Below are 19,259 nucleotides of genomic sequence, written 5' to 3'. Positions count from 1 at the left end.
CAGACTAATGCAGATTTTCCGAACGTCAAATGTTTTATGGTGCTGCCATAATGTCTTTGCCTATATAGTATATAATATAATATTGTGTTCTGGAATTAAATGATAATTAAACTGTCCTAATCAAATGTGATGCAATAATATTGATAGATTCAAATGATATCATCGAGAAAACCCTGGAGACTCTCATTACTGTGTTAATTTAACCTTTTTATATCAAGGCGATTTTAGTTCATGTTTCAAAATATCATGTAGTGTGAATCCCCAAAACCAATATTTTTTATGAATTATTAATTCATGATTTTTGATATATATATTATGTTTTATATGCAAGATATATAAATATGCAAGATATATAAATATGTTTTTACTTGATGGTGACACCTCAGTAAATTGAAACTTGAAAGTATGAATGTTTTTTAAAAAACTTTATGAAATCAACATGAACACAAAGAGTAAATTTCTAAGAACATGGCGAAGTTTGGGGTCAGTAATATTTTATTTTTTGAAAGAAATTACTCAGCAAGGATGCATTAAATCAACATATTAGGATGAGAATAAATTAACTTTTTTATTCTAATATATTTTAAAAAGCAGTTTAAATTGTAATAATATTTCACAATATTAAAATTTTTACTTGGCCTTGAAAAAAAACATTGCTAGGCCTTGACCAAGAGACTGACTCCCGAACTTTTTAATGGTAGTGATGTCATTGTTCCACTAACATTTGTCATCTGTCTAATTTGACAGCTTCCTTATTCTCTTTCTCATACAGGAACTATACATTTCACAGATGCCGATTTGTCTCCTTATACAACATACTCTTACCAGCTCATCAGCAGTAATATTCGTGCTAACACCAGCAGTGCCGTGGTCAGTTTACGCACCCTGTCTTCTGTTCCCGAGCAAGAGGAGCTCCAATTAACCCTTGTGGGTCGAGCCAAACCCACCAGCGCCTCCTTTAACTGGACAGAGCCCTTGAACACCACTGGTCCGATGGACAGCTATACCCTGAGCTCGATACATGATCTGACAGGAGAAGAGAGGATCCACTACACAGGACTTCAAACAGAGGCTACTGCTGAGGAGCTGCAACCATTCACTCGATACAACTTCAGTCTGCAGGCTTGCACTAACGGAGGCTGTGCTCGCAGCGAGAGTCTGATCGTACTTACCGCTCAGATACCTCCCCAGCAGCAGCCTGCACCCAGAATCACAACCCTAGGGTCCTCTCAACTCAAAGTGGACTGGGAACCTCCAGTGTTACCCAATGGTATTGACACCCTTAAAGCATTTTTCACTGTTTTTAAACTGGGGCACTTTGAAAAATAGGGGGCACACATTAAAGCATGGGTATATGCCAGTGGTTCTCCAACACAATATTTGATTAGCCCCTCATATATTAAATTAATTAACCACAATTATTTTTGTCATTTCAGGAGGTTTCTTTTTTCTTTTTCTTTTTTAACATTTTAATTAAATAATTTTAAGTCATTCTGCAGCTCCCATAGAAATTTGATGAGGCGTCCTGGTTGAGAATATATGCACCATTTTAGTCATGGGGAATGCGTTCCCATTGTTATAATGTCCTTTTTTTGTCTTCCACCAGACCTAATATGATGAAAGATGTTAAACTTGTTGAAACTAATGTTGTCTTTTTTCATTTAAATAGTCACCAAATATATCTCTCCTTTTTTTAATTTAGAGGGAGTATGATTTTGTTAGACATCATTTATTTAACAGTGATTCCTAAATGCACATGGCAGAGCTAAAACGCTCTTCTGCTCTGTCGTAGCTTTCTTTTTAGCTGTCTCCAGCTACATCATTACAATAATGAGAAATACTATTATAGAGATGCCATTTGATCTCAGCCGGGATGAAAATTAATTCCTTACGAACTTTAATCTACAACCAAGAGGCTTGATTAAGGCTCAGCCCATGCTTCATTTCGCAATATAAACTGATGGGACTGTGCGCCGCAAAGAAACATTTCACATTTAAAACAGTTGATTGCTGCATACAATTATGTATTGTGCCTCGCGCCATTGAAAGCGTCGCAAAATAGCCCTCTGTATATCAATGACTTTTAATGCCAGTTATCATGCTTTTTGCCAAATTAGCTCATTAACATGGACCATTATAAAGTGCCCTTAGAGAATTCTCTCAATGAATTTCCTCTCCGTTTAATTGTGTCTATCTGATTCTCTCTGTCTGCCTCTCTTTTCTACATAATTTCATGCAGCAGCTGTAATTGTGTAATTGTCAATGGCCGGTCTTACATCTCAATATCTTCTGCCTCTTTCTGAGGCTTAATAAGGGATTGTGGAAGAAGGTATTGGCATATATATGTCTCTTTCTTTTTTTTTCAGGTATAATTATCAGGTATGAGCTCTTTATGCAGCTGCTGAACGAGTTGCAGAGAAATGCCACCAGTCACAGTCCAGAGCAAAGGGTTTTCCTCAGCAGTGGCTGGCTGAACCCACAGCCATCAATGAGTTCAGCCAATGAGAATGCTCTAACTCCACCTGAGAGCAGTGCGGTGGTGTCGAATCTAGAAGCATTTTCCACCTACCACTTCAGAGTACTCACAGTTAACATGGCCGGCAGTACCCTGTCAGAGTGGGCAGTGGGTCGTACCGCTGAAGGAGGTCAGTTGAACACACTTTTACCTATCAAAGAAAGCCATTTAAAGTCTGCGTGTACCGGAAGTTGCAAACAACTTTTCTCCAGTGTTGTGACGTATTTCCAAGTGAAACGGAATATTGAACAGAGGGCAGGGTTTTACTTTAGCGCTCCTCCTCTCCATCTCTGCTCATAGTAGACTAACGGTTTGAGGGGAGTGGTTAAGCGTTTTCAACCCAAGCCGTCAAACTGACATCATCAGAAAGGGAATGCCATTCCAGACCGGAAGTAACTTTTCAGATTTTGATTAAAGATTACCACGGCAAACAATTGTTTTCTGTGTATTATATTGCACGGATTAATTGTTCACCACAAGACTAGTAATATGTGCTAACAAAGTAAATAGGGTCAATTTTGATTTCATGTCGACGTTAAACAAAAACCAAAGCTAAACAAGGATGACTGTAACTACACTGAACAAAATTATAAATGCAACACTTTTGTTTTTGTCCCCATTTTTCATGAGCTGAACTCAAAGATCTAAGACTTTTTCTAAGTTCACAAAAGGCCTATATCTCTCAAGTAGTGTTCACAAATCTGTCTAAATCTGTGTTAGTGAGCACTTCTCCTTTGCCGAGAGAATCCATCCACCTCACAGGTGTGGCATATCAAGATGCTGATTAGACAGCATGATTATTGCACAGGTGTGCCTTAGGCTAGTCACAATAAAAAGCCACTCTAAAATGTGCAGTTTTATCACACAGAACAATGCCACAGATGTTGCAAGTTTTGAGGGAGCGTGCAATTGGCATACTGACTGCAGGAATGTCCACCAGAGCTATTGCCCGTGAATTTAATGTTTATTTCTCTGCCATAAGCCGAGACGGCTTCTCAGAAGGCTCAAAGGCGTTTCAGAGAATTTGGCTGTACCTCCAACCGGCTTCACAACCGTAGACCACGTGTAACCACACCAGCCCAGGACCTCCACATCCAGCATCTTCACCTCCAAGATTGTCTGAGACCAGCCACCCGGACAGCTGCTGAAACAATCGGTTTGCATAACCAAAGAATTTCTGCACAAACTGTCAGAAACCGTCTCAGTGAAGCTCATCTGCATGCTCGTCGTCCTCATCGGGGTCTCGACCTGACTGCAGTTCGTCGTAACCGACTTGAGTGGGAAAATGCTCGCATTCGATGGTGTCTGGCACTTTGGAGAGGTGTTCTCTTCATGGATGAATCCCAGTTTTCATTGAACAGGGCAGATGGCAGACAGCGTGTATGGCGTCGTGTGGGTGAGCGGTTTGCTGATGTCAACATTGTGGATCGAGTGGCCTATGGTGGCGGTGGGGTTATGGTATGGGCAGGCGTATGTTATGGACAACGAAAACAGGTGCATTTTATTGATGGCATTTTTAATGCACAGATACCGTGACGAGATCCTGAGGCCCATTGTTGTGCCACTCATCCACGACCATCACCTCATGTTGCAGCATGATAATGCACGGCCCCATGTTGCAAGGATCTGTACACAAAACATCCCATTTCTTGCATGGCCAGCATACTCACTGGACATGTCACCCATTGAGCATGTTTGGGATGCTCTGGATCGGCGTATACGACAGCGTGTTCCAGGTCCTGCCAATATCCAGCAACTTCACACAGCCATTGAAGAGGAGTGGACCAACATTCCACAGGCCACAATCAACAACCAACTCTATGCGAAGGAGATGTGTTACACTGCGTGAGGCAAATGGTGGTCACACCAGATACTGACTGTTTTTTCGGACCCCCCCAATACAGTAAAACTGCACATTTTAGAGTGGCCTTTTATTGTGGCCAGCCTAAGGCACACCTGTGAGGTGGACAGATTATCTCGGCAAAGGAGAAGTGCTCACTAACACAAATTTAGACAGATTTGTGAACAATATTTGAGAGAAATAGGCCTTTTGTGTACATAGAAAAAGTCTTAGATCTTTGAGTTCAGCTCATGAAAAATGGGGGCAAAAACAACAGTGTTGCGTTTATAATTTTGTTCAGTGTATAAATAATATGAAACTTTGTATTAAATTTTAAAAATCATTTTGGTTGGGGGCAGCTCTTTTCATTTTGTTTTATATCCGAGGAGATTATGAAACAAATTATCTTGAACAACAATCCCAACAGTTTGAAATAAACAAGTATAGCATTTCATAGGCCACAAACGCGGCTCCATCCCGCAGAGAAAATCCTGTATCTTCAGTCTTTATTTAGATGGGAGCCCTGGAGAATTGATTTTGAGAAGATGCTTATTAAGCAGAGAAAGAATAGGTGGCTAGTGTTACAGCATAGAATGACAGTTCCTGAAAAACTGAAATGAGGAATTAGCATAAACATGTGAGGGATTGTTTATGTGGGATAAATTTTCACCACAAGTGCTTCACAGGAAGGAACCCATCCAGGCTTTTTCTTTTATTCAAAGAGAAGACAGCTGAAGCTCCATTTAGTGTTTCTGTCAACTTCCTCTCTATATTTTGACACTGGGGGGTGTGTACTTTATATTTTTTATATCTGGCCATGTTTTTGTTTGACGAGATGCACTCGAGTTTGCGCATTTCCTTGTCAAAGGTTGTGTCAAGAGGACAACCCAACAGCTGTTTGAAGTGAGTCAGGATTAATCAGTGTAGAGCAGAATCATTTTGGCAGTTATTTAATAAAGAAATTAAAATGTATAATTATGCTATTCAATGGAATAATTATGGAATAATAATATAATAATAATATAACATAATAATATTTTATTGATGTATTTTTTTCCATTATTTAGTGTTGTTTTTCCAGTAAAAATATATAATACCTTACCCAGCCATTAAACATATTAATAATATTATTCAGTTTTCTTCTGAGACTAAATCTTTTAACTTTAACCAGAGCTTTAATGCTACAAGCACCAAACTCGGCACAGACCTTGAATGTTCTGAGGTTTGTTGCTATATCTTTTTTTAACTGATCCAACTTATGGTTTTCTTATAAATTATGATCAAAACGTAAGGTTTACAGTGGCTATAATACTAATTCTGTCCTATAGAGCGTCCACAGGATAACAGTTCTATTATATCAACCGTTTCCATCAGTTAAAATGACAAATAAATGTATACTCTGAGAGCAAGTAGAGTAACACTGCACAGACAGGTAGGATTAATTCACACATGCAATCGCTCTCTCACTAATGCATTCAAATAAATGTTATCTTACTGTACTCATTTATCTGTATCTGATTTAGAACAAATTTGATCCAAGTTCAAATTCTGGCTAGAGGTTCGGGCTTCCAAATCCAACATCAAAATTTGTTCTCTAGTTCTTAATCTTATTCTTCTTTTTTTGTTGCATGTTGTTAGGTTTGTGCTTAAAATAATGAAAAACAAAATGAAGAAACGTATTCCAGTATTCTCTCAAACAAGTCTTAACAGCCTAAATTTTGCAAATTTGCGTCACTGGTAAATGAATTTGCTGAAAAACAAGACAAAAATGCTGATTAGGAAAATGTTTTATTGTTTTGATGAATTATCTGTTCTGCTCCACAGTGCCAGAGTACATGCCCCCTCCTCAGGTGTCTCCTGTGTCCTCGTCCTCACTCAGAGTGAGCTGGGAGACGCCACAGGACAACGATGTCAGGGGCGAAGTGACTGAGTACAGAGTCAACCTTCACCAAGAACAAATGTCCAACCCATTCGCTCCACCTATAGTATCTCAGGTATCCATTGCAGCATCCATTTTTTCCTGATAGAAAAGGGCCACGGCCAGAATATTTCTGATCTGTTGGCATGTCTCTAAAGCACTGGACTGCGGCTATATTGTCCTGTACTTTGCCTCATGCATCACACAGAACACTTCCCATTGCTCCAGTTTTTCAAGTTTTTCTCGTCCATGTGTTGCTATATGGAAAAAATAAGAAGAAATGCAAAAATCCTTTTTTTTTTTTTGACCCCAATAACCTTCATTTCTGTCCAGTTTCATATTTCCATAGCTTGTGGCCTGGTTCCCAGTATGCATGTGGCGTGGGCTGAACTGTCCACAAAGGTCTCCTCTCTTACTCATGTGAATCTTTGTGTTTCTTTTTCTTCGTTCAGGTAGCAAACCTTTAAAGGTTAAAGTAGTGTCATCTCCTGCATGTTAGTCTGTATTTAAAGCACTGTTTTCCATATCAGAATCACCTTCCCTGTCTTTGTGGCAAATGTTTCAAGGATGTTTTTTAAGATTACTTTTCTTGAACAATCCTCTTTTTAATTGGATTTCATTATCTTAGATTTTAATTAGCTTGATAAGTGTATGTTAGCATTGATGTTTTCCATCAGTAACCTACAGATATGCACTTTTTTAATAAATATGTCAGGTCAGGCAGGTATTGAAAGCTCTGGGGGTGTGATCTATGCGCCGTGTGTCTACATGTGTACTGAGTGGTTGTAAGAACTATGAATTACCATATAATTTACAGTATGAACAGTAAAAGGACATTCTCCCTATGTGATACATCACATATGATTATTTTTTTTATAAATTATTTAGTTATCAGTACTGTACATTAGGGTGTTTTTCACACTTTTCTGTTATTTAGTTCATTGCATACAGTAAAATATCACAGAATCAGACACTGTGTTTTTTTTTTTATGGAAAATTGCTGGCAACCACTGCCAAACCAATTTTTTTACAGGGTAGGTTTTGTTACTATATTCTAGTTACTAGATCCAGCTTAATTTTAGTTGAATTAGTTGTTATGAGTAGCTTAACAAGCTACAGTTTTAAAGTAGCTACTCCAACTTTGTTGTATAATGCCGCCTTCACATGCCATCGGAAATTTCCTACTTCCCACTTTTGAAGTTGTGATTATGCTTTGTTGTTGGAAAGAACAGGAATCATGCAGTACACCAGGTTTATTCTTGCTATTAGAAAAAATCTTGTTTCGGAATTTCGGTCAAATACAGGCTATTTTCGCTGTTTATAACATACTATTCGCTTCAGATAATTATTCATACATGTAAGTATGCACTACTGTAATGACAAGACAAGTTGATGTAGCTGTTGTGAAAAAAACAAACTAATATAGAATACAGCCATGGCTTATCTGTAAAGGCAGGTGGACAGAGCCCCACCAAAATATTCATCCAAAACATAGACCTTTATATGAATTGACTCAATAATACATTTTAAATGTGTTCAGCATCCTGCAACAAATATTTTTGGATTTTCTAGACAATTTTAAGTCGTAAAGTGAGAAGGATATATTCAAATTTAGCGCATGGCTTCGGCAGGCGTGTATTATGATACACCCTCCCCAGCTCTACAGCACCCCACAATTTTCCAATGTACATCTGTGGTGAAAAATGGAACTGCAGTGCGCTCTAATTGAGAGCCATTGGGGCAGATTTCAGACTACCCCACTTATTTTCACGTTACCTTGCATTAACCTCGCTCCAGACCAAGACGTTATAAATTACCTTCATATGTGTATATTAGTCTGCCTCAGGTCAATAACTAGATGGCATTTCTGTTCTGCCTATGTGGAGTAGTGTATAAAATTAATGAAAGTATAAATCCTTTAGTTTAAACATGGTCATGTGAATAGCCTTTATATAGTTCTGTTGTATTTGTTTTATGTTTGTTCTTAGAACAGACATGACTTTCTTTTCCTCACTGGACTTCCTCCACAACTTGTAATATTCTAACACAACATTCGGAGGCAATAAATACATTAAGCCAATTCTAAGATGGCATTCTATGCCTGTCGTGTGTATTTAATCCTGCCAATCAATGTTAGAGTGCCACCCTCAGGCTGAATAATGCCTCTGCCAAAAGCGGTGTTCTGTTGCATGTGTTCAGTAATTAGAATATAAACTTACAAAATATTTATCATAAACTAGTGCTAAGACCCAGAATCTAAATTTACATTCAGGAGCCGCTACTGAAAGAATACCAGTTCACACCAGCAATCGTTCTCCCTTCCGCCATGTTTATGGCCTGCCCTACTCGAGAACTTGGGTATCAAAATTATCCCAGAGCTTCTCAGTGGTACAGTAGATACGACTTGAGAGATCCATGCCCAATTTTTAACTTGAAAACTCGTATTTACGATAATTCCGCTAGTATTCGAAGGCAGCATAATAAGTTGGGAGAAGACAGGAAATGGGGAGAAGAGAAGACAGAGACAAATGGCATGAACTTGATTCAAACTTTCTGTGTCCATTTGAGCACCTTAAGTTTGTACCTTAGCTCTGATTTTGTTGTCTTAGTTTAAGTGCCTAAAAACTGTTTTAATTCAGTTCAGTTTGCCGATTTTCAAACCGCTTTGTTACAATGTTGGGAGTATATTCTCCGTGTTGCCTGGATTAAGAAATTTCCATTTATTTGTCAGCAAAAGTCCGCCAGATGAGTCCGCCAGATGACTACTGATTGTATTTCCGTAGTTTGCCCATGAACAGTTGAATCAACAGAGGGTTGATAACAAAACAGTTATTTTAAGAGTAGGTTTATCACTGAAAATTGTATTTTACTTTGTTTACTCTTTAAACAGCATTATGGCAAAAGAACACTATGGTAGCAGCCTTCACCTGTACGCTACGGCGTTTTGCTTCAGTGGGTTGGGCAGAAGGTGCTCCTCGTTCCTCTTTTTCCAAATTTCTTTCAGTCCCCCCTCCTGTTTGGCCTAAAACACTGTGTTCATATCCATCCAGTTAAAAATGAAGACTAATTATTCCGATTTTCCATAGCAGTCTTCTCTCCATATTTACGATTCTTTGCAGCCTTTAGCCACTGCCTACGACACTCTAGATCCTTCACCAGAAACCGAAATTATCTCCCGCTAAGCGTTTACTCTTTAAATTATTGCAACTGGGAACAATACAAGTCAACAACATTATGACTAAAGTTTGCTACGAAGTAGTTCCTACTCAAGTAAGGTGGTATTTGACTCTGGTCAAGCCTATTCAATATGAGCAGGCTGGGAGTGGCTTTGGACGGCAACATGCCTTGTGCATTATGCCTAGGGTACGTTTTCTACGTTTTTCAAGTAGCACTGATAAAAAAAAAAAAAAAAAAAAAACACACAGGCAGCCAAGTTGTACTGAAAGCCCACTTGGCCAGTGGTGAATTACCACTTTAAGTGTGAAAATGTGAGTTACTGTACTCTGTGTAATATGTGTGTTTTCATGTTTCAGGTGTTGTACAGTGGATCAGCACAGGAGCGGAGCTACACTGCAGGAGGACTGAAGGCCTATGAGGAGTACAGTTTTACTGTGACCGTGTGCAACAGACAGGGCTGCGTGAGCAGTTCACCTGCGTCAGGTCGAACTCTGCCCTCCGGTCAGTACCATCTCTAACATCTACATCCAGTGTACCGTACGAGCTGCCATTTATGTAATGTTACGTTCTAAATGTTCTAAACGCAGCTCTCAGTCACTTTCAGATCTTCAACTGATTGGTTTAAAATGATCTATCAGCAATGCTACTTCAAACCTGATACAAGAATCAATCCTGTTCTACTTTTTAAAAATTCAGTTAATAATAGAGTACACACACACAGTATGCATGTGCGTGCACTCAACATCCAATTACGTGTGCAAGCTTCGATACTTGTTGTCGTCGAAAGGAGAAAAACCTGAATAGGTGTTAATTCTTATGTTAATATTAATGAAGTACCTTTAATGGAAAGTGTCTGTCATTGCTCATAGTCAGTTTGTTGAATAGGTCTCCCTCAGTGAGGGCCGGGACAGACCACCTTTAATTGTGTACGTAAACCCATCGGTGAACTGGAGCACATATGGTCTGCCCTGCTCTCAATTGAGAGAGGAAGCCTTTTATCTCAAAGGAATACAAACTAAAGCTATTTTAGATTCACTCTAAGGTTATCTCTATCATTTTCATACTTTAAAATTGATGAATTTTGAATAGTCAAGCAGTCAGAGGAAGGAAGGTTCGTTCTTTACGCAATTTCTGAAAGTGTGTCATCAAGAACACCATTTTCTTTTTTTATCAGGCTTTTCTGCTCTCTCTTTCTCTCTCGCTCACTCAGTTTTCCCTTTTATGTAGTGGCTGTAGATTTTTAGTTTTATTCATATATAAATGTTATTTTTTAGTTAATTTATTTTGTGGACCAAGATTTTGCACAAAAACAAAATTGTAGAAAATACATAAAAAAATTGTTCTTTCAAGATTGCACATGCTCGATTAATGTGATATTAACTGAAGAGTAAAATTAACAGTTTTTTAGATGCATAAAAAGTGTTACACATGGATTAAACAGTGGGTAAATATTGTATTAGGCTATATATTTTAGACTATATATTTGTGGCCAATCTTATCTTGTGTATATACTGTATAGCTTACCTCGTATGTATAGCTTAGCCTTTCCAGATTTGGCCTTTTTTCTTCATTTTACAGGAAGGAAATGTGTACTTCCTGACAATGACCAGCCTCATTTCCCTTTTCGATTCTTTCCCTTTGCCTTTATTTTTCCATTTACTCGTCGGCTCACGTGAAGGCTTAATGAGTTAAACCAACCCCTCAGACAGGATTCTCCACTCCGCTTCTTACTACTTCATTTGCGGACCAAGCCGAGAAATTCATTGTGCGGCAGTAAAAACAATTTACTGTTAATTACAAGGAGAAAAATGTGCCGTAGCGTTCTCCCCGATTGCCATGAATCACCGCACACTCCCGGAGATTTATAAGGAATATGTAAGTAGGATGAATTAGCAGGGTTTAATAACAGAGGCACAAATCATGCAGCCTTCAAGGGCCTTTAATTGATACAGTGGAATGTGATGGGCATGAATCAGTCAGGCTCGTAGCGCCGCTGTAACATATGGTCAGCTCAATATGCTGCAGCCCGACAGAGCTGCCGATGACATCGGCTCTTCCATATGGCGGAAGGGTTTTAACGCTTTGAGTCTGTTTATAGAATTATTACTGAAGGTTTGTTTTTTTGCATAGGGTATCGATAGTTATATTCTTACACAAATATTTGCTTTGATTTTTGTATTTATATTGACTTGCACATCTGTTTTCATTGTGTGTGTGTGTGTTATTTTTTGGTTTAATATTGTGTTGCTCTTTTTCTCTTTATTTTTTCATACGAAAGCCCATTTTACGACCACTTAAGCTGAATTTGCCGTGTCTCCAATTCATTAATATTCTGCTCCCACACAAGCTGCTCTTAACGTCCTCACACACCTCCCATACATTTGAACAAACAGCACGTTGTCTAGCCCAACACAACCTGTTGTCTGGCCCTCTCAAGACTACGTCTCCCTCAAGCCTTGTTTTCGCCCATTTCTCTGCCAGGATTTAATGTTGATGATTGCAATTTATTTGAGCCTTACCTCCATTTTATGACTGTCTGTATACACAATGCACATCACTATTACATCAATGCACTATTAGACAGAATTACCATCTGTTCAAACCGAGAAGTCAGCATCTGCTTTCTCCGACTGGAATGACATCAGATTGCTTTAAATAGCACACCACTGAAATTAATGGAGACACTTAAGTTATTCATATCTTCATAGCAGAATAATTAAACTGTAGATGAATGTTTCTCATAGCTATAGACACAGTAGTTGAAATAAACACTCTTTGTTTCCAATAATTTGGACTTTATGAGTCCGATTTGTCCTTTAATTCACGTTCGTTAAGACAATATTTAATTGTTTTTGATTTATCTTCACTAATTTCGCCACAATGTCAGTTTTCATTGAACGGACCGGAAAGATCTCAGCAAGCACAATATTTGATATTTTGTGCCTGGTTGCGGTCAAGGTTTTGGTTCCATATAATCAATGAAAATTACATTAATCAACAAGGCAGAATGTGACAAAGATCAAAGAAATTTCTGCATGCATAGCAAGGGAGTAACTATTCGAAATCATTGTACACAATCCATTTCATTGTTGGTTGGCAAGCTGCCATGATTGGTTCAAATGCAAAACATACACAATTTATAGCCCTGTCAGATGCAAGATTCATTTGAAAACATTTTTCTTATTTTTCTTTTGTACACTCCCGTTCAAAAGTTTGGGCTCTGTAAGGATGTTTTTGAAAGAAATCTTTCAATCCCCAAAGCTACCTTTTATTTGATAAAAAAAAAACAGCAAAAGCATTAATATTGTGAAATATTATTACTATCTGAAATAACTGTTTTCTATTTTAATGTATGTTAAAATTAAATGTATTCCTGTGATGGCCAAGCTGAATTTTTAGCAGCCATTACTCCAGTCTTCAGTGTCTCATGATCCTTCAGAAATAATTATAATCATTCTAATATTATAATCTATATTTTCAGTATTCTTTGATGAATTGGAAGCTTTTATTTCAAATAGAATACTTTTGTAACATTATACAGTAAATGTCTTTATATACACACATATACACATATACATATACATATACACACATACACATACACACACACATACACACACACACACACACACACACACACACACACACACACACACACACACACACACACACACACACACACACACACACACACACACACACACACAGTATACTAGTATCCATAATCCCTCCAAAATGCAAGTGTTTAGTCTGCCCCTCCTTTCCTTTTATTTATGTGTAAAAGGTCCCATAATTCTCTTTTGAGCGCACATGCCCTCTCTGATGAGGACATAAGCCTATAGCATTTTAAAAAGGAAGCTCACTGTCGTTATTGATCTTGTTGAAATGTGAACAGCTAATCAAGAGTTGATGGTAATGTTTTATGTATATTACATCCATAAAGACAAGCAGAACAAGTGTACCCCGCCTGTACACATCACATTGACTCGAAAAACGGAGTGCATATATTCCCCCCACATGAGAAGGTTAGGCAATTATGCATAAATCAATACTTTTCCTGTTACAGAAATAAGTATTATAGTTCCACGGAAAAACGTCAGGCCGTATAAATACAGAAAACATTCATGCCAGGCTGTAATTGGTGCTAGACATGCCTGTCTTTGACTTAGTCATTAATATGATGAAGACAATATTAACCTTTTTGCTGAGCCATGTCAAAAGATAAAATGTGCTAGTTTGAAAAAGGAAACATAAATCGTTTAACCAAGCTCAATCCAGCTGCGCTACTGTATTGTTTTAATATAGCCTATAATAGACTAAGAAAAGTTAGTTATTTTTGTTCAGGGATTTACTGGAAGACCCATCAAAATAAAATAATTAAAAAGCCAATAATGAAAATGCTATCATTTACTTTCCCTCATTTCATTCCAAACCTATATGACTATCTTTTATAAAACTAAAAATTATTTAAGAATATCCTGGATACTCTTTTTAATATTATGACCGTTTTGATTAATTAAAAAGATCCTACTAAAAAAGAACAATTCATTCCAAAATTGCTGCTTTTGTCATGAACGACAAAATTCATAACTCCTTTTGTCTTCTATAGAAGAAAAAGTTATACAGGTTTGGAAACAAAATGAGAGTGCGTAAATGAACTGTCCCTTTAATAAAATTCCACTACCTACAGACTCTTACAGAATAATCACTTCTCTTGTAGTACTTAAGGGCACGTGAAGCCACGTCAGTCACACTTCATTTTTACCGCCTTATGTTTTAAGGCAAAAACGATAAACGTCCAGCGAGACTTCACACAAATCCTATTAAATCAGCGGGAGGGATTTGAAATGATATCAGAGTTTCAATTATATAGACTCAAGTGCTATTGATTGAGTGTAATTTATGACTTGTGTGCCGTGATGGGCCTTGGAAGACAACACGTCCATTCCCTATGGAGGGTTTTTATTAGCGCTGCTGGTGTGGACGGCCTGACAGGCAGAGTGAGCTAAATGCACAGAGGATGTGTCAGGCCGAGGTAATTTACTTCCTCTCAGCCTACATGAGAGCCCCATTAGATCATTACAGCAGCATGCATGAAACTGAGCTATGACTATAAATGCACATCTCTTTTTTTTAATTCTCATATCTCTCCATCCTCTCCTCTTTTCTGTTATGATAGTTCCGGCAGGTCTGAGGGTCCCTGCATTAAGGCCGCTGAATGTGACAGCGATGAAGGTTTCCTGGGATGCCCCGGCCGAGCTCAACGGGCCTCCACCTCTGTACCACGTGGAGCGGACGGATGTGTCTTTGTCGGATGCCCAGGGCCAGGTTATAAAGGGGAGACGCTTCACAGGGGGTGGATACTTCAGATTTTCCAGCTCTACTTTGCCTGTCAACACTGACTTCACAGGTACGGGGTCTCATCGATGCTCTGTGTGCCTTAAAATGTATGATTGATTGATGCCATTTTAACAAGTAAATATGATATGCAGATCAGTACCCATTTTATTTACATAGTTTGACATATTTTCTGTTGAAACTAGATATAGAACCAGGAAACAATTTTATTATTTCTTGGAATTGAGCCAGGTGATTAGAGGGAAGGGGTTACAAAGAAATAGGTATTCATGACGTTGGTCAAAAAGGAAAGTTGTTAGGACAGACATAAAAATTGCATTATATTATTTATTATATTAGGATTTCGAAGATGATTTTTGTTGTTGTTGTTGTTTGGAAAAACATGCAAGGATGAATCATTCTAGAGTAGTAATCTGGGGATGGTTCACCCAAAAATGAAAATGAAGATATTTTGAAGAATATGGGTAACCAAACAGTTCATAGGCCCCATTGACCTCCATAGAATGAAGAAAAAAAAAAACCCAACAAAAAAAACACTATGAAAGTCAATTGGGCCCATCAACTTTTTGGTTACCGACATTTTTCAAAATGTCTTTTGTTGTGTTCAGCAGAAGAAAGAAACTCATACAGGTTTGGCACAACTTGAGGGTGAGTAAATGATGACAGAATTTTCATTTTTGGGTGAACTATCCCCTTAAATTAAATAGGAAAAAATTAATTTCATATTGATTGTGGAGAGCAAATTCTGATGTTGAAACAACAACATACTTGCATTCTACTTGGTACAAACATAAACACAAAATATGTTAGCAAAATATAGAACTAAATTTTATGAACAAAACGAAACTTGAACTTATGAACAAAATGAACTTATTATCCATAGTGTAGCGATGTGTTAGTAGTTATCTGTCTATATCAGCAGGTATCTATTTTCATCACTCGAAAAGGGAAACCTAAACTAGGACTGCAGATAAACAAACCATAAACAAAGCTTGCTTACCATTTTGAATATCAGTCAGGCTCATCACTTTCTTAATTCCAGTTGGCTCATGTTATTATGAAAATATTAGTGCATTCGAATGCTCAGGTAAGATGATGTAAAATTATAACAACCTTCTGTATGTACCGTCTTGACTTCTTTGCTCGCTTTCATCACTTTCGCTTTTATCCTCGTGCACTGACTCGTTCGCTAAGCTGAACAGCCAATCAGAGTTCTCTCTCTCACCGATGGCCCAACGGCGATTCAACATGCTGAATCGGCCCCAAAAAACCTGAAGGCATCTGACTAGAGCACACAGAAAAAACGAAGCCGACCGACCCTCAAAGCAACAGGTTTCTTCTGGTCTGGATTAAGCACAGTCACATGTATGTGTGTCCATTGTAATGTGGAAGCTCAAGACCCACCAAAATATGTTTAAGTGAAGTATGTTTAAGTGAAATATAAACCCGTCGATAAAAGCTTGAAACATGTTTGCTCCGGTCTGGATAGGAACTGTGATCCGCACTGCAAGTGTTAAACTCATTGCAGTGTTCAGGGCAGAAAAAGCTCTCATGCTCGTTCTGTGTGTACATGTAAAATGCTTTTTACAGACATATTTTCCTTATGATGTGTTGGTAGGTTGCCAAATGCAAAGAACGCACTCTCACAAGCATGTCTCTGAAAGAAAACAGCGCTGAGTTGAACAGACGACAGAGATGAATGAACAGACCTGAAACAGCCTTACTTGACATTTGATTTCTGAATAATGAAGCCGCTTAATAATGAAACGAGCCGCTCTGAGATGCAGAAAACATTGTTTTTACAAGACACACGTGTACTTCTATAAAACACGCAGCTAGCGCATATATTTATATAATTAAATAGCACTATTTGTGATTCGAAAATCGCACTAAGCAATATTACGATTTTTATTAAATGTGTTGCTATATTGTGCAGCCCTAGACTTAACGTGTGTGTGTGTGTGTGTGTGTGTCACTGTGTGTCACTGAAACACAAATTTAGTTGCAGCCAAGTGACTGTGTGACCCACCTTTTCCCGATCCGCGACCCACGGTTTGAAAACCCCTGGTCTAAAACTTTATGAATAGTTATTTCCATCTAGACTAAATGTAAACTATCCTGTCATTATATTGTTTTTTGTTTGGTTCCACACAAAGTCAACATAGTTTTTGCACTCCTAAAGCATTTTCAAATGTTCACGTGGGCCACTCCAACCTCGTTGCTCCGCCCTAAACACTCTTTATTCATCTCTCACTCCTTTCCTCACTCTTCTCCATCCTGATGTATTAATGACTTCCATGATTAGACAAAGGACAATTATGCTTTTGTTTACAAACATAATTGGGGAATTGAGTTCCAAATGAATACAGGTTCCGGTTGATCTACTAATGTAAAAATCCTTCAGCTTGCCATTTGTTTAGATTACTTGCGATTTAATTGCGTTAAAAGCTGGGAAGGCATTGCTTTAAGTTATCAGATTGGTCAGTGTGATGTGACAGAAGAGGCAAACATTAGATGACCTCTTCTTTGAGTGACATGAGGATGAGATTTAGGAGTTATTTTGCTGTGATGTGGTACTTTTTTTTTTAAATAGGAAAAACTGTGAATCACAGATGAGAACGTGGCGGCACTTTAAGGCCCTCCTGCTTTCAGTGAGGTTTATGTCATTTCCTCTTCTCCATTCCCCAGCCTCTCTCTGCTGCATAATCCGCAAACGAACATGAAACCATGTCATGTCGCGAGCTCTTTTTGTTGGACACATGCTCTAAGATATCTGGGAAATCTGACTTTATTTATATTAAAACGAGGCAATTAGTAGATCCTCCCTAAGAAGTCGGGGACGTTAAATTGCCTCCTTAAGGAGCGTGCATATAAATGGGTGACCCTTTGTGACCTTGCAATTTCAGGAAATGAATGGCCATTTCCCCCTCTAACTCTATTAACATTTAGCACTGCAATTTCCAGTTTTTTTCCTTAAATAATGACAAACGGATAAATCTTTATAAATCAAGCCCTGAGTTGAGTTCAGCTCACTCCCTAATTGATCAATGGCTGCAGTCAAAGTGGTGAGCTCGTCCTTGGGCCTGCTGGGATTATAAATGGCCACCAACTAATGAGGGAACCCAAAGAACAAACCATAACGACAACACCCCTTTTAGCCGACTTTCTGTTTTAAGCTTTCCGCACCTTTAGTTCCTCTGATTTTATTTCCAATTTCATTTTCAAATGCAGTATACGTGAGGTACTGAACAGCTGAATGTCTAGTGTTGTTAGTTTCTGTGATGCAGTACCCAAAAACATCCCTGTTGAAAATAAGCTTTTGTTTTTATCGAACTTTAAGAAATGGATAAATCGGACCAAAAAGCTCAGTGGCTGAAATGAGGCATAGTGACAACAACAAAAAGCGATGAACAAATAGCATGCTCAGGGACAAATACATTGTATATTATTGAAATGTAGCCAAAGCAATAGATTAAGCAAAATCAATGGTCATCTAATCTTGTGCTTGAAATGACTTTGTTAAAGGATGCAAGTCCCAACAAATCAAAGTAAAAATGAGATTAAACAGGCAATATAGTTGAGGTGAATTGACTTGAGTTTTGATCGTCAATGAAATATTACAACAGTACTTTAAAGTCACATTGAAAATCATATCTAAATATTTTATCTATTTTTGTTGTTGTAATTGATTTATATTTTAGGCTCATCTTACTTGCTCTGTGTCTATAGTATTCATCTATTTTGTGTCATTTATTTCTTTTCTATTCTGTCTATTTTCATATCTGCATTGAGTGACAGTGAAAATGTACAATTTCCCAAAATGGTAAGCAGTAATACATGAGAATGAAGCAATTTTCAAAGACTACATGCTATTGTAGCACAAAATGTTAAATTATACAAATTATTTTCCTTAATTAATTTGATTGATTGTCAAACGGCCTCAGTCAGTGGAAAGTAGAGGGAAACTTTGTACAGACATCATTAGTTTTTCCCCATTTAAAGATTAATCATGAAAAGCTCTGGCTCTTTAATTCTGTAATTTGTATATTTAATGGGGTGCTGCAGAATCTATGACAGTAATTAGCATTTCCTGAAAACTCATTAATACGCAACAACTTGATTAATGCCGCAATAATACTAACATGACTGAAGTTATTCAGGTTATGTACTAAGCAGATTAAATCCAAATAGCCCTGTTTGTTTTACTTATAGCTGATATAATGTTTTTTGGCAGAGAAAAATATTTTGGGATGAACATGTATGCCATCAATTCCCATTATCCACCAACTGACAAATATTTGTAAAAATTGTTTAAAAAATGTTGTATTAAACGTAGAATTAGGAATAATGTGTGACTGTATGTGAAATATAAATAGTGTGTACACACACACACACACACACACACACACACACACACGCTGTATATATATATTTTTATCTCTTTTAGTCTC

The 19,259-nt window shown here is 37.8% G+C and overlaps 1 protein-coding gene across 1 annotated transcript in view; it reads left to right on the top strand.

Moving 5' to 3' along the window:
• Positions 1-19,259, top strand: part of ush2a (Usher syndrome 2A (autosomal recessive, mild)) — a 210,294-nt gene that overhangs the window by 46,565 nt on the left and 144,470 nt on the right. Inside the window, exons 17-21 of the mRNA XM_079853829.1 lie at positions 773-1,270; positions 2,367-2,645; positions 6,180-6,349; positions 9,807-9,951; positions 14,630-14,860. Coding sequence (XP_079709955.1) covers positions 773-1,270; positions 2,367-2,645; positions 6,180-6,349; positions 9,807-9,951; positions 14,630-14,860 — 1,323 coding nt within the window. The remainder of the gene's footprint in view (positions 1-772; positions 1,271-2,366; positions 2,646-6,179; positions 6,350-9,806; positions 9,952-14,629; positions 14,861-19,259) is intronic.

This window comes from Squalius cephalus, assembly GCF_949319135.1.
Source record: "Squalius cephalus genome assembly, chromosome: 20".
Classification (NCBI taxonomy): domain Eukaryota; kingdom Metazoa; phylum Chordata; class Actinopteri; order Cypriniformes; family Leuciscidae; genus Squalius; species Squalius cephalus.
This window is presented reverse-complemented; position numbering and strand designations above follow the sequence as displayed.